The following is a 17,321-nucleotide window of genomic DNA, read 5'->3' on the forward strand; positions in this document are numbered from 1 at the left end:
GGGTGATGAATTGCAGTCTGAGCACGGAGAGCAAGGTAGCACACGAACAGATTACAAGAAGCTGGCACGAGAAGTGGGAAAAGTGCTAGTCCTGGAGTTTCGAGACATGATCAATTCAGCTCTCACTAAGGCCCTTCAGCAGGTGAAACAGGAACAGGGCAGACAGGGGGAAAGACTTAAAGAAGTAGAGAAACGGCTTGGCACATGCGAGGATGAACTACGCGAAGCACAATCTTCTATAGAGTCCTTGCTGCAAAACAACGCAACAGTACATGAAAGAATCGAGGACCTAGAAAACAGATCCTGTCAGAATAATGTGCGAATAGTGGGGGTCCCGGAAGATATTCCAGTTACACAGCTGACTACTCTGTGCTCAATGGAGATCCCTAATCTGCTGGGTATCTCTGGTGAGCTCAAGGTGAGACGTACCCATCAAGTAGGACCACCCAAAAGTAAACGCAATTACAAGCCAAGGATGATCATGGCCAGATACCTCGACTTTGCGGACAAAGTATAACTAATGACGGCCTACAGGGCAGCCTTCTCTGAAGTCACTTACACTAATAAAGAAATACGCCTGTTCCAGGACTACTCACTGGAGGTGTCTCAGAAGAGACAAGCATTCGGGAAAATATACAACACCTTGTACAGTCGCAGTATAAAATTTACTATGGCTTACCCTGCGACGCTATGTATTACAGACGACGAGGGAAAGGTGACTACTTGCCACACCCCAGAGGAAGTACAGGATTATCTGGATGGAGCCCCAGCACCTAGACGATCCAGATCAACGTCCCCAGTGGACTAACTGCACAGCCTGCTCTAAAGATGCTGGTTGCTATGAAAAAATCTCTAGATTTGACTTAAGTGGCCGCAATCTGTCATATATGCCTTGGTTTGTTAACCTCCTTGGCGGTTCAATTTTTCCGCCAAGGAGGCTGCATTGCACTTTTTTTTTTTTTTGTTTGTTTCATGTAGCTACCTGAGTGGTAGCTACATAAAACACCACTAGAGGGTGCATGTGTCCCTCTAGTCCAATCGCCGCCGGCCACAAAAGTAAACAGGAGATCGCGTATAGAACGCAATCTCCTGTTTGGCTTCTCCTGTCGCCATGGCGACGATCGGAATGACGTCATGGACATCAGCCGACGTCCTGACGTCAGACCCATCCGATCCAGCCCATTGCGCTGCCCGGGACTGATTGGTCCGGGCTGCGCAGGGCTCTGGCGGGGGGGCCCTCTTCCGCCGCTGCGTGCGGACGATCGCCGCAGAGCGGCGGCGATCGAGCTGGACGCGCAGCTAGCAAAGTGCTGGCTGCGCGTACAGCAATTTACAGGACAGGAATCGCCCCACCGGGGGCTGAGATATCCTCCGCGGCAGCTTACCCCGAGCTCAGCTCGGGGTTACCGCTAAGGAGGTTAAGTAGATTTGACGCAGCTTGTGGCGCTTATGAAACTGGTGCTAAGATCTGATACCTGCTGTTTTGTAGCATAAGACTTGAAGAGCGATGTAATAGCCTCTGGGAACGTACCACTGTGCAGTCACATTACACACATCACACCCCTATTACTTCTCACATTCCCTGTACATAGTGTGTTTATACCTCATTACAGGCACACTGTGCAGTCACATTACACACATCACACCCCCTATTACTCCTCACATTACCTGTGTACATAGTGTGTTTATACCTTATCACAGGCACACTGTGCAGTCACATTACACACATCACACCCCTATTACTTCTCACATTACCTGTGTACATAGTGTGTTTATACCTCATTACAGGCACATTGTGCAGTCACATTACACATCACACCCCTATTACTCCTCACATTCCCTGTGTACATAGTGTGTTTATACCTCATTACAGGCACACTGTGCAGTCACATTACACATCACACCCCTATTACTTCTCACATTCCCTGTGTACATAGGGTGTTTATACCTCATTACAAGCACACTGTGCAGTCACATTACACACATCACACCCCTATTACGTCTCACATTACCTGTGTACATAGTGTGTTTATACCTCATTACAGGCACACTGTGCAGTCACATTACACACATCACACTCCTATTACTTCTCACATTCCCTGTGTACATAGTGTGTTTATACCTCATTACAGGCACACTGTGCAGTCACATTACACATCACACCCCTATTACTTCTCACATTCCCTGTGTACATAGTGTGTTTATCCCACATTACAGGCACACTGTGCAGTCACATTACACACATCACACCCCTATTACTTCTCACATTCCCTGTGTACATAGTGTGTTTATACCTCATTACAGACACACTGTGCAGTCACATTACACATCACACTCCTATTACTTCTCACATTCCCTGTGTACATAGTGTGTTTATACCTCATTACAGGCACACTGTGCAGTCACATTACACATCACACCCCTATTACTTCTCACATTCCCTGTGTTCATAGTGTGTTTATCCCACATTACAGGCACACTGTGCAGTCACATTACACACATCACACCCCTATTACTTCTCACATTCCCTGTGTACATAGTGTGTTTATACCTCATTACAGGTACACTGTGCAGTCACATTACACATCACACCCCTATTACTTCTCACATTCCCAGCATACATAGTGTGTTTATACCTCATTACAGGCACACTGTGCAGTCACATTACACATCACACCCCTATTACTTCTCACATTCCCTGTGTACATAGGGTGTTTATACCTCATTACAAGCACACTGTGCAGTCACATTACACACATCACACCCCTATTACGTCTCACATTACCTGTGTACATAGTGTGTTTATACCTCATTACAAGCACACTGTGCAGTCACATTACACACATCACACCCCTATTACGTCTCACATTACCTGTGTACATAGTGTGTTTATACCTCATTACAGGCACACTGTGCAGTCACATTACACACATCACACACCTATTACTTCTCACATTACCTGTGTACATAGTGTGTTTATACCTCATTACAGGCACATTGTGCAGTCACATTACACATCACACCCCTATTACTCCTCACATTCCCTGTGTACATAGTGTGTTTATACCTCATTACAGGCACACTGTGCAGTCACATTACACATCACACCCCTATTACTTCTCACATTCCCTGTGTACATAGGGTGTTTATACCTCATTACAAGCACACTGTGCAGTCACATTACACACATCACACCCCTATTACGTCTCACATTACCTGTGTACATAGTGTGTTTATACCTCATTACAGGCACACTGTGCAGTCACATTACACACATCACACTCCTATTACTTCTCACATTCCCTGTGTACATAGTGTGTTTATACCTCATTACAGGCACACTGTGCAGTCACATTACACATCACACCCCTATTACTTCTCACATTCCCTGTGTACATAGTGTGTTTATCCCACATTACAGGCACACTGTGCAGTCACATTACACACATCACACCCCTATTACTTCTCACATTCCCTGTGTACATAGTGTGTTTATACCTCATTACAGACAAACTGTGCAGTCACATTACACATCACACTCCTATTACTTCTCACATTCCCTGTGTACATAGTGTGTTTATACCTCATTACAGGCACACTGTGCAGTCACATTACACATCACACCCCTATTACTTCTCACATTCCCTGTGTTCATAGTGTGTTTATCCCACATTACAGGCACACTGTGCAGTCACATTACACACATCACACCCCTATTACTTCTCACATTCCCTGTGTACATAGTGTGTTTATACCTCATTACAGACACACTATGCAGTCACATTACACATCACACCCCTATTACTTCTCACATTCCCTGTGTACATAGTGTGTTTATACCTCATTACAGGCACACTGTGCAGTCACATTACACATCACACTCCTATTACTTCTCACATTCCCTGTGTACATAGTGTGTTTATACCTCATTACAGACACACTGTGCAGTCACATTACACATCACACCCCTATTACTTCTCACATTCCCTGTGTACATAGTGTGTTTATCCCACATTACAGGCACACTGTGCAGTCACATTACACACATCACACCCCTATTACTTCTCACATTCCCTGTGTACATAGGGTGTTTATACCTCATTACAAGCACACTGTGCAGTCACATTACACACATCACACCCCTATTACGTCTCACATTACCTGTGTACATAGTGTGTTTATACCTCATTACAGGCACACTGTGCAGTCACATTACACACATCACACTCCTATTACTTCTCACATTCCCTGTGTACATAGTGTGTTTATACCTCATTACAGGCACACTGTGCAGTCACATTACACATCACACCCCTATTACTTCTCACATTCCCTGTGTACATAGTGTGTTTATCCCACATTACAGGCACACTGTGCAGTCACATTACACACATCACACCCCTATTACTTCTCACATTCCCTGTGTACATAGTGTGTTTATACCTCATTACAGACACACTGTGCAGTCACATTACACATCACACTCCTATTACTTCTCACATTCCCTGTGTACATAGTGTGTTTATACCTCATTACAGGCACACTGTGCAGTCACATTACACATCACACCCCTATTACTTCTCACATTCCCTGTGTTCATAGTGTGTTTATCCCACATTACAGGCACACTGTGCAGTCACATTACACACATCACACCCCTATTACTTCTCACATTCCCTGTGTACATAGTGTGTTTATACCTCATTACAGACACACTATGCAGTCACATTACACATCACACCCCTATTACTTCTCACATTCCCTGTGTACATAGTGTGTTTATACCTCATTACAGGCACACTGTGCAGTCACATTACACATCACACTCCTATTACTTCTCACATTCCCTGTGTACATAGTGTGTTTATACCTCATTACAGACACACTGTGCAGTCACATTACACATCACACCCCTATTACTTCTCACATTCCCTGTGTACATAGTGTGTTTATCCCACATTACAGGCACACTGTGCAGTCACATTACACACATCACACCCCTATTACTTCTCACATTCCCCCACTTATTGGCTTCATATAATCTATACTGTGCTCAGCATGGACATATTTGTTAGTCAGTTTATTAAGTCTTTTGACTATGTAATGTTTATCACTCACGAATGCTCATACCTGTAATAATGTCTTCCTCCTTTGAAGCTCTTATGTCACCCTCCTCTTCAGACTGCTGATTACTTCTCACATACATCTCTCCTTCTTCCTCTTTAATTGCCCTCATCATGTCACCCTCCTCCATAGACTGCTGATCATTCCTCATGTAAGTCTCTTCTTCCTCTTTAATTGCCCTCATCATGTTGCTCTCCTCTCTAGACTGCTGATCACTCCTCACATACGTCTCTTCTTCTTCCATTTTTATTCTCCACTTCATGTCACCCTCCTCCATAGATTGCAGATCACTCCTCACATACGTCTCTTCTTCTTCCTCTTTAATTGTCCTCATTATGTCACTGTCATCTATAGACTGCTGATCACTCCTCACATACTTTTTTTCTTCTTCCTCTTTAACCACATTGCTTACATGTTTTTCACCCTAAGTGCCCAAAATAAAACACAATTTAAATTAAGAACACAGATACAAACATATGCTGAAAGAAAAAATGTCATACGGTTTTGAGTCTTGAAGGACCCTCGGCCTACCTCATAATGGTGGGGGATGGTGCGTTCTTCTTGTGGACAATCCCGGGAATAAAGAGGACCTGTACATCTGTCTGTTTGGTTTCTGATACTGGGTCCATCTGTAGGAAACACACACATAGGAATACAGTGAAAACAAAAATAATGAGGGTTTTAAAGTGGTATAAAACCCAGAATTTCTTATTTTCTCTCAACGATTATTTACTGCATATAATATACTACCACATTTTTTTTAGCAGAACACCATGCAACTGGTTAAAACACAGGACTTACTTTTTCAATAGAATGCTCCCTGCAGGGAGATCTGCATCCAAACTTGTGATAACATTATCCTGTGTTTACTTAATTGTAGCAGAGAGGAATGTAAACATTCCCTGGCTGTGCACAAACGTCTTCTAATGTGTCAAGAACTGATACACTGCTCAGAAATCATTACTGGGTACATTACAATATAAATACACCAGTTATGAATAAAATGCAATAGCAGCTTTCAGAGCAAATAAAACTGTTCTTTGGGAACTTGTAATTTCTGAATGAATAACAACAATACTAATGCACAAAAGCAAATATGATAACTGTATGGGTTCTAAAAAGTAGGAAAACGCATTTTTTTATTGAATATTATGTGTTTAATACCACTTTAAGGCTTCGCATTGAAAATCAATTATAAAACATAGCTTTTAATTACAATAAACAGAGATCAAATGTGTCTCAGCACAATAAAATACAAGTTCCTTCATTCACGTTTTAGTTCCACATCGCATAGCCTAATGCACTGTTACGAGGCGGGTCTAGAAGCAGGCTCTGTTGACCCAGCTACAGGTGGTAGGCCTGGGCTCTCCCAGGGCGTGGAGTCTAAATGGCCACAGATCTTCACCAGAGTACCCCACAAGGGATGTTGAGCCGCTACTCCTAGTGAGCAACGGACTGCTTTGCTGCCTGGTGGCCGCAGGTCACGACCCCTGGGATTGCCCCACCGGTAACCAAGGTTAACAGGAGACGCTGCTGAGTGAAGTAGTCCAGTACTTGTGGAGAATAGAAGAGCCATAATTGGGAAGACAAGCCAAGAGTCAGGGCAGGCGGCAAACAGCGGAGGTCGAGGTCACAAGCCACAGGTCAGGGCATTCAGAGATCAACGGAGCCAAAAGTCGGGGCAGGCAGAGATCAACGGAGGTTGAGGTCACAGGCCAAGGTCACAACAGGGATCAATCAGAAGTAATACTAGGGTTCACCAACAACAGTTAGCCAAGCTGTCAGAACGAGCAGCGCTGCAGTTGAGGGCAGTGCTGCTTAAATACTGGCTCTAATCAAGATTGGTGCCAACCTAAGCGCATTACGCATGCGCACTGAAAAGGGTAAGTTTCTACGCATGCGCATACATAAGGATTTATGCTCGCTAGTCCCTGTGCAAGCGCACATAACAGTTAGTGCGCATGTGGCATAACGCCGTACACAATGGGAAACGGCAAAAAAACCCGCCGTGTTCCCGCACGTGTAAGGACACACGCACGGACATGCTGCAGAACGCCAGGACGGTGAGTGTGACATGCACATTTCATGCCCACAAACATGGCCGCTTCCTCAGAGGCAGGATTTCAAAGTTCAAAGACCGTCTACTCCATTCAGCTACACTACTACGCATGCTGATCCTTCTGAAACTACGGATCTTTCTTTCCCAATTTATACTGATCCGGTACTGGTTGGACCTGTTTGCAGCTAGTACTGCTGGGTACTAGTAATCATGACAATTGTCTCTATACTGACTGGACGATGGGAAAGCTGGGAACATCCCTGATATGGCTGTGTATGGAAAACTGATGGATTCTATGTTTTTACTTCTCCTTTGTCACAGTCTTTGAACTTTGAAATCCTGCCTCTGAGGAAGCGGCTATGTTTGGGGCCGTGAAACTTGAGTTAGGCTATGGGATGTGGAACTAAAACGTGACTGAAGGAACTTGTATTTTATTGTGTTGCAACATATTTGATCTCTATTTATTGTAATTAAAAAGCTAATTTCTATAATGGATTTTCAATACGAAGCCTTAAAACACTCATTATTTTTGTTTTCACTGTATTCCTGTATGCCATCTAGAGGCAAGGCCCTGTTACATGGTACATATTTACATAAACACACACACTGACGGAGTACATTGTCTCTATGTGTTTATCAGATGATGGAGGATCTAGGTGGACAATTGCGGGAATAAAGAAGACCTGTATATCTCTCTGGTGGGTTTCTGTTACTGGACACATCTGTAGGAAACACACACACACACACTGACTGAATACATTGGACTTGATTCACAAAAGCATGATAACTCAGTTATCACGCCTAAAAGCTTTGCACGTGCAAACCAGGGTGCTAAGTAGTTTGCACCATAGTTTACATGTGCAAACTACTTAGCACCCTAGTTTGCACGTGCAAAGATTTTAGGCGTGATAACTTAGTTATCACCCTTTTGTGAATCAAGCCCATTGTCTCTATATGTTTATCAGATGATGGGGGATGTAGGTGGACAATCCTGGGAATAAAGAGGACCTGTACATCTCTCCGGTGGGTTTCTGTTACTGGACACATCCGTAGAAAGCATGCACACTAACTGAATGCATTGTCTCTATGTGTTTATCAGATGATGGGGGATCTAGGTGGACAATCCTGGGAATAAAGAGAACCTGTACATTTCTCTGGTGGGTTTCTGTTACTGGATACATCTGTAGGAAACACACACACTGACTTAATACATTGTCTCTGTGTGTTTATCAGATGATGGGGGATCTAGGTAGACAATCCCAAAAATAAAGAGGACCTGTACATCTCTCTGGTGGGTTTCTGTTACTGGACACATCTGTAGGAAACACACACACACTGACTGAATACATTGGACTTGATTCACAAAAGCATGATAACTCAGTTATTACGCCTAAAAACTCAGTTATCACGCCTAAAAGCTTTGCACGTGCAAACCAGGGTGCTAAGTAGTTTGCACCATAGTTTACATGTGCAAACTACTTAGCACCCTAGTTTGCACGTGCAAAGATTTTAGGCGTGATAACTCAGTTAAGGAAACACACACACTAACTGAATACATGGTCTGTATATGTTTATCAGATGATGGGGGTATCTAGGTGGACAATCCCAGGAATAAAGAGGTCCTGTTCATCTCTCTGGTGGGCTCCTGTTACTGGATACATCTGTAGGAAACACACACACTAACTGAATATCGTGTATCTATGTGTTTATCAGATGATGGGGGATCTAGGTGGACAATCCTGGGAATAAAGAAGAGGACCTGTACATCTCTCTGGTGGGTTTCTCTTACTGGATACATCTGTAGGAATCTCACACACTGACTGAATACATTGCCTCTGTGATTATCAGATGATGGGGGATTTAGGTGCTCCCTCCATACTGCTCTCTCCTTTACAAGAAAATAGAGTCTCCTCTTACCTGGTGATGTGAGGTGCGGCCGATTCTCCATCATGGTGTCCTTGTAGAGGTCCGTGTGCCCTTCTATATACTGCCACTCCTGCATGGAGAAATAGAAATCCTGACACCTTATAGGAACCTGACAATTACAATGATAATGTCATTGTTAGAATATAAGTATGATATGCTCGAATTCGGAGGCCTCAGTCACTTTACATAACTGGTTTAGTAAAAGGACTCGCTCTGCAGTGTGTCTCTTTAAGGAGAATTTCTCTTAGAGAGAAATAAAGACAGTACTGATGATCAGTAGAACATTGTGCTGTGACTCCCAAGACTGTAGCAGAGATATCCAGTGTGTAGGCCAGACTAGCTGGTGACAAACAACATAAACAAGAGCCATTGTTATGAAAATATTCTCACAAGTACATTAAACAATGTTCTCCTAAGAACAAGGGGACAGGTCATTGGAAAATGGAATTTTTCAGTGCATGCGCAGTAAAGACTGTGCTTGTCATGCTATCACGTGTTCTTATCAGCCAATAGCAGGTGATGGGTTATGGATCCATCCCTGCTATATGGTGTCACATTTAACTCTTTAGAGGCTAGTATAAAACAGCCAACGGGCTCCAGAGAGCCACTTCTGACTTCCAACTTTCATTTCAACTTTACTTTTATTACTAACTTTCTGTAACTGCATGCTGTATATAGGCCTAAGTGCAACATATCATAGATTTATAAGATAAAGCCTGGACCATTCACAAGGGATGAACCAAGAGCCGCAACGCTTAAAGGGATACTATCGATTAACGTGTTTTTTAACCTGAGTTTGAGAGAGTTGCTGAAGTGCTGGTAAATAATGATGTATACATTTTATTTGCTTATCTCTTTTGTTTACTGTAACAAATTCCTTTCACTCTGAACTGACGGCACTGTCTGCTCATTTCTGACGGGAGAGTTAATGAGGGGAGGGGAGTTTCCCTCACAGTGTAGTTAACTCTGTGTAACTGTGTGTCAGAGAGCTCTCAGAAGAAGCTGCATGTTTCTGAGCTGTCTGCAAGAGAGCAGAGGAAATGTAACTTGTTTTAATTGTCTGTGACAGCACAGCTTTTCATATATTTTTTTGGGCTTTCAGGGAAAAATACTCTGTAGTCTGATATGCAAAAAACAACACTGGCTGTGCATTGAAACAGACACCCCTATGCGAATGATTTGTCCCAATAGAGCTAAACCCTACGCACAGTTAATTAAAGCTTTTGCCTCTGATATTTAACATGAAAAATAGGAAAATGTTTACACAGCTACTTAGACATTATTTGTACATTGTCATTTTATAACACTTGGGTATTGATAGTATTCCTTTAAGACAGACCGATTGCTTTGCTGAGGTAACATGTAATGGAGATAAGATTGCTGAACCCATCTGTATATCTGTTTACCAAATAAACTCTGTAAACTTTGACGGCGTCTAAAGCCTCGTCTAAACGAGGCGATCCAGCGGCTCGATTAGCCGCCGGATCGCCTCTTCCGCATCCCCACACGTACCCGCCGTGTCCCCGCTCGCCCGTCGGATTCGATCCCCCGCTCGTCCCCGCTTATCTTCCGCTCGATTCCCTGCCTTTGTCCCCTCGTGGCGAACGAGCAGGGAATCGGCGGTGGCGAGATCTGACCTGTTGGATCTTATCAATTGAGCCGCATCATTCGGCTCGATTGATAATACACATCGGAGTGTCATCTACGCGTGTAGATGAGGCTTAAGCAGTTCTATCTCCTGTGCTGTTGCTGTGATGAGTGTCAAGTTATCACACTTTATGTGATATGGTGCTTAACCTTCCTGGCGGTAAGCCCGAGCTGAGCTCGGGCTATGCCGCCAGAAGGCACCGCTCAGGCCCCGCTGGGCCGATTTGCATAATTTTTTTTTTGATGCACGCAGCTAGCACTTTGCTAGCTGCGTGCAGTGCCCGATCGCCGCCGCTACCCGCCGATCCGCCGCGCCGCAGCCGCCCCCCCCCCCAGACCCCGTGCGCTGCCTGGCCAATCAGTGCCAGGCAGCTCTATGGGGTGGATCGGAATCCCCTTTGACGTCACGACGTCCCGCCCCGTCGCCATGGCGACGGGGGAAGCCCTCCAGGAGATCCCGTTCTTTGAACAGGATCTTCTGATCGCCGATCGCCGGAGGCGATCGGAGGGGCTGGGGGGATGCCGCTGAGCAGCGGCTATCATGTAGCGAGACTTTGTCTCGCTACATGAAAAAACAAAAAAAAAATTTAAAAAAAAAGATTTGCTGCCCCCTGGCGATTTTTTAGCAAACCGCCAGGAGGGTTAACAAAGGTGTAGTGTTGTTGCCCATAGGAGAGCTTACTTAAAATGAACCTTAACTGAGGAGGATATGGATATTTCCTTTTTAAATAATACCAGTTGCCTGATCTCCTGCTGATCCTGTGTCTCTGATACTTATAGCCACAGCCCCTGAACAAGCATGCAGATCAGGTGCTCTGACTGACGTCAGACTGGATTAGCTGCATGCTTGTTTCAGGAGAGTGATTCAGCCACTACTGCAGCCAAAGAGATCAGCAAGGCTGACAGGCAACTGGTATTGTTTAAAAGGAAACATCCATATCCCTCTCAGTTAAGGTTTCCTTTAAATTTGGTTTTGAGGGAGATATCCTTAATTATGGCATTGTATACATGTCCTGCTGTAAAGATGAGCGCGGCAGGGTTTATTTCTAAAACCTTCCAAATTTCAAATGGCACCCATCAAGGGTGCCTATCTCCCTATCTCCCCTTATTTATTATTTAATAAAGGAAACATTTGCAAAATCCATTAGAACAAATGATAAGATACGAAGTGTTGTTGTCGGTTCCACGAATCATAACATTGGACTATTTGCTGATGATGTGATTTTATCACTAGTTGACCCGATAGGATCCTTTGAACAGGTCTCCCTAGCCTTGCAGGCCTTCACAGAAGTTTCTTACTATAAGGTGAACCAAACAAAATCTTTATTGTTAGGGATTCGCATACCACAGCAGAGGAAAGAAAGGATCAAAACGAATTTCCCATTTCCCTGAGCAAAAAAAAACCATAACATATCTGGGCATACAAGTCCCTAGTTCCCCTTCTGTTCTCTATAAAACTAATTAGGTCCCCTTACTCTCAGCTTTAAAAAGGAAACTGCATCTCTAGCCAAGCATGAAGTGTCGTGGGCAGGTCGGCTTAATGTTTTTTAAAATATTCACATTACCAAAAATCTTATATTGCTTTAGGACAATTCCTTGCCAAGTGAAACAATCTTTCTTTACTGAACCTAGGCGAATTTTATCCCAATTTTTATGGATGGGTAAGAGACCAAGGGTAGCTTTTACAGTCCTTACTACCTGTAAAAAGATGGAGGGATGGGAGTACCTGACTTGGAAGTGTATTATTCTATATCCTCGAACACTTTATGCTATTGATGGGCGGATGATGAGTATTATAAGCATTGGTCACAAATAGAAAGATTTAGAGCTAATCGATCTCTCAGGTCCTTTCTCATAGGCCCCCGCTTATTAATCCTAGATCTATTATTGTTCCTATCCAAATCACGCTTAAAGGACAACTGCATTGTCATTTTGAAGAGAGGCTTCACGATTGGCTCACGTGTGAATAGAGAGTTTTGCAGGACACGGGCTGCAAGTCCCACCCACGGAGGTATTGGAGCTACTTACAGGAAGTGAGTGGTTGCTTCTATTCAGTGATGGCTGCAATTTTTAAGGAGCTCTGGATACTGTACCAGCAATTTGGCCAGCCTGGCTATGCAGCCCTAAGGTATACTTAACCTTGTAGTCCACCAGATGTGCACGGGCTTGTACTGCACCTCAAATGGGAGGACAAAATTGGTCCTTTGCAGCAGAGAATATACCAAGGCATGCTGGGCCATTTCTAGGACAATTTCTGATATCGTAAACTTCTGATATAGTAAACCAGTTTTCCTGGTCCCTTGGAGTGTACTATAACAAGATTATACTGTAATGGTTTAGTGTTGTTTTTCATGCTGTTAGTGTGCTACCTTCAGTATACTTGTAAACATAAGTTATGTTTATAGACCCAGGTTCTCATCGCTTTCCCCTCAACAAGAGATTAATGACAGGTACTTGATCCAAGCCGTTTGTTGGCTAGGTTGATAAGCTAGCTGGCATTAGCACAGTGGTGTCAATATAGCTTCACAATTCCTTGCATGGTTATATTGTCTGTATTTGTAGATATATCCTGGCGATTGGTGTATTGTTATTACTATTTGTATGTTCAATACAATTTTTAATGTTTAAAAAAATACATTCACCGCCCAGACACACCCCTTGTTATTTCTGGATAATGTCCCATAATTCCCAGCACCGCTCACCTCTCCTGTCAGCAGCTCCATCATCTTCCTGGTGATATCTAGTATATTTTGCTTGTTGTGTCCCTCAGATATAAGGGAGTGAGGTGCGGGCACCATGATGGTCACATGATCACCAGACTTCACTGGAGAATAGCTCTGTATTGGAAGACCAACATTAATGTTACATGACCTCCCAGAATCCTCCTCACCTCTGTGGTAATATGCGTGTTTTATTAATAGAGATAATAGTGATGTTGTGTGACCTCCCAGAATCCTCCTCACCTCTCCAGTCAGCAGATAGATGATCTCCAGGGTGAGGTTGAATATCCTCTCAGTCATGTGACTCTGGTCCTCATCCATCCTCAGTGATGTAATCATGTGATCTGTACAGGATGCTGCTGCCTTTTGATACATAATAAATAATAGGGATAGGTTAATCTAGGTTGTACAGTTGTCAGCGGTGAAACGACCCATACATGATCCCTCCTCTTCCCAGCACTTCCCATCGATGTCACTTGTGGGTGGTAGGGCCATGCAGAGTATTACAGGAAAGCATAATACGTTGGTATATAGCTACCTGTGCCCTATACACACAGTATGCTGCAGTCCTGTCCTCCCTCTGCCTCCTCTCCAGCTGGCCTTCTCTCCTCACATCCACCTTCCACTGTTACCATTCCTGTGATGTTACAGCAGTGCTGGTAATGGTAGATGGATGAGGATATGAGGAGAGGCAGAGACTGAGGCTAATAGGAGCAGAGGACTGGAACACAATGTGAAAGCCAACTATAAACCAATGTAAATGCCTCCTGTTACTACTCTGCATGGAGGTGTGGGAAGGAAGCAATACTGGCGTGTGGGCGTGGCTATACTGGGAAAGAAATGGCATTACTGGGGGGGGGGGGACATTACATACTGGCAGATAATGGCAATGCTGGGAGAAATGGCTATACTGGGAAAGAAATGGCATTACTGTGGTGGGGGACACTACATACTGGAGGATAATGGCAATGCTGGGGGACACAGGGAGGACATCGCTATACTGGGGAAGAAATGGCATTACTGGGGTGGGGGACACTACATACTGGAGGATAATGGCAATGCTGGGGGACACAGGGAGGACATCGTTATACTGGGGAAGAAATGGCATTACTGTGGTGGGGGACACTACATACTGGAGGATAATGGCAATGCTGGGGGACACAGGGAGGACATCGCTATACTGGGGAAGAAATGGCATTACTGGGGTGGGGGACACTACATACTGGAGGATAATGGCAATGCTGGGGGACACAGGGAGGACATCGCTATACTGGGGAAGAAATGGCATTACTGGGGTGGGGGACACTACATACTGGAGGATAATGGCAATGCTGGGGGACACAGGGAGGACATCGCTATACTGGGGAAGAAATGGCATTACTGGGGTGGGGGACACTACATACTGGAGGATAATGGCAATGCTGGGGGACACATGGAGGACATCGCTATACTCGGGAAATGGCATTACTGTGGTGGAGGACACTACATACTGGAGGATAGTGGCAATGCTGGGAGACATGGCTATGCTGGGAAAGAAATGGTATTACTGGGGTAAGGGGACACTACATACTGGAGAATAATGGCAATGCTGGAGGACACAGGGAGGACATCGCTATACTGGGGGAGACATGGCTATACTGGGGGAGACATGGCTATACTGGGGAAAAAATTGCATTACTGGGGTGGGGTGCACCTCAAAAGCAAAGGGCAGCACCAGTACAGAACATTAAATCCTATAAATAATGAGATGTGTGCAGAAGAGGATAATAAACCATTACACATGAATCTCCACCAAGCAAAATCCTCATAAAAACCGCACCACACACGAGTAACCCACCACTCGCCTATACCTATGTCTGTTACTGCAATCTATCTTACAACCTGTGCTATGTCTAAGAGGGATACATTTATCAAGAATCACACAATTACCTCTTCCATCAATTTCCTCTTTTCACAACATCCTGCAACGTCTGTTCCTGCTGTTCTACATCACTTCCGGTCTGTGAGATTGCCATCTTGTGATGGATAAGCTAACTGCAGCCTTTGTGTGTGGTATTCGCTTCACTCAGCAATCTATCATTACTTATTATTATTATTATTATTATTATTATTATTATTAGCCCCAGACCGTTGCTGAAGATGTAAAGCTACCATACAGATGTGGCTCTATAGTTACAGGAAGTGTAGCAAATTGGAAGAAAGAGGCAGAATTACTGAAGAAATTGTCTGGACTGGGATGTCCACTTATGCTCTTATTGTAGTCTTTGTGGCCCTTTTTTATTTTTTGGAGAGGCGTTGAGAACTAATGACCTACCTGTGTGTGTTTATGGGATGAGGGACTATGAGGAAACTGGATTCCCCGGAGGAAACACGGAGAGAACATACACACTCCTTGTAAATAATGTCCATGAAGCATACATGTGATGCTAGCTTGTCTTGTGGTAGTGCTAGGTATTGCCATGACAAGGTCTTTCAGCATCCAAGGCTGAGATACTAAAGTGTGCCCCTCCCCTATCTGTCACACATTCACAGTAAGAGGTGCCCCAGGGCCCCCAACCCCTTAATCTCTAGTTATCTGGCTTGCAGTCACTGCCATGTATCCCCTTTTATTATTTCTCTCTGCTTCAAACACAATAGAGGAATGATAGCTGAGTGTGTTGTGCGCCCTCTCCTACACTGCGCCCTGAGGCTGGAGCCTCTCTCGCCTCTGCCTCGGCCCGGCTCTGTTGCCTTGTGACAACATGAACGGCAGAAAAACTTCTTACACTAACTAGCAGAGAAATGTCACACAGCATGAATTGTCATCATTACACCATAATAACAGAGCTCTGTGTAATGCACTGCTGAGTAATAACAGATTATTACACTTCCATGTATTGTGCATGAGAGACATATAGATGGCAGCTTGATGGGGATGACATGAATGCCCCCCAAACATGTGACACTAACAGCGGAAACATTCTACCAATGCAGCAGCACCTGAGATTGTGGTGGTTGTGTTGGCAGCCAGTATCTGGGGTAACTGAATCAGAATAACTTATTTCACCAAGTACAAAGGCAGGTTGTACTCGGAATTGGTTTTGGCTCATACAGGTCCTGGAACAGTGGGGGTTGGATAATGTATGTCCAAAAGCCGAGGCTGCCATACTACAGTGCCACCAATCGCACTTTGCATCATATATTATCCCTAAGGAAACATTGGGCGGAAGGGGGCAGAGGGAGGTGAAGGTTCAGCAGTGATGGTCCAGTTCTTCATGAAAGAAACCATGGCTGATACAAGTGTAATCAGTGCATGGCTGGAGCAGCAAGAATTGGCATCTGTCTGTGACATCAGTGCAGGGAGGCTGGTAGCTGTTGGTGATCCACCTCTCATGGATGGAGATTGATATTATATGGAAACAGTGGTGATGGATTGACTGTGATCACACCACCAATAGCACTGACGGGTCTTTAACAAACCGCTGTATGCCAGGCAATTCTGCACTCTGAACTCTTATTTACACCACATATTAACACATTAACATCCTCCTGCTACTTGCATAAAAATGTCCAGAATTTGTCCCTTCCTTTCACTGGGGCAATCAAAATGCTCGTATATTCTCTTATCATATCCTGTCTTGACTACTGTAACACCTTACTCTGGCACCTCTCCAGTCCCTTCTGAACTCTGCTGCCTGTCTCATTCCCTTCTCCTCCCAGCTCGTCTCTGCCAATCTCTCCACTGGCCACCTACCATCCAAAGGATCCAGTTTAAACCCCTCATGCCATCATGTAAAGCTCTACACAAGCTGCCAGTGCCACCTCCATACATTTCCTCATTAGCTTCCAGATACCTGTCCATCCGT

General features: G+C 44.3%; 1 protein-coding gene and 1 pseudogene across 1 annotated transcript in view; one reads left to right on the top strand and one right to left on the bottom strand.

The window, feature by feature from the left end:
• Positions 1-17,321, top strand: part of LOC137537150 (zinc finger protein 208-like) — a 486,444-nt pseudogene that overhangs the window by 232,612 nt on the left and 236,511 nt on the right.
• Positions 1-17,321, bottom strand: part of LOC137535848 (uncharacterized) — a 147,150-nt gene that overhangs the window by 12,970 nt on the left and 116,859 nt on the right. The window contains exons 17-22 of the mRNA XM_068257732.1: positions 15,406-15,460; positions 13,720-13,839; positions 13,459-13,593; positions 9,101-9,200; positions 5,656-5,753; positions 5,131-5,548 (exon numbers count right to left, since the gene is read on the bottom strand). Coding sequence (XP_068113833.1) covers positions 5,131-5,548; positions 5,656-5,753; positions 9,101-9,200; positions 13,459-13,593; positions 13,720-13,839; positions 15,406-15,460 — 926 coding nt within the window. The remainder of the gene's footprint in view (positions 1-5,130; positions 5,549-5,655; positions 5,754-9,100; positions 9,201-13,458; positions 13,594-13,719; positions 13,840-15,405; positions 15,461-17,321) is intronic.

The sequence above is a fragment of the Hyperolius riggenbachi genome, chromosome 10 (genome assembly GCF_040937935.1).
Source record: "Hyperolius riggenbachi isolate aHypRig1 chromosome 10, aHypRig1.pri, whole genome shotgun sequence".
In the NCBI taxonomy this organism is placed as follows: domain Eukaryota; kingdom Metazoa; phylum Chordata; class Amphibia; order Anura; family Hyperoliidae; genus Hyperolius; species Hyperolius riggenbachi.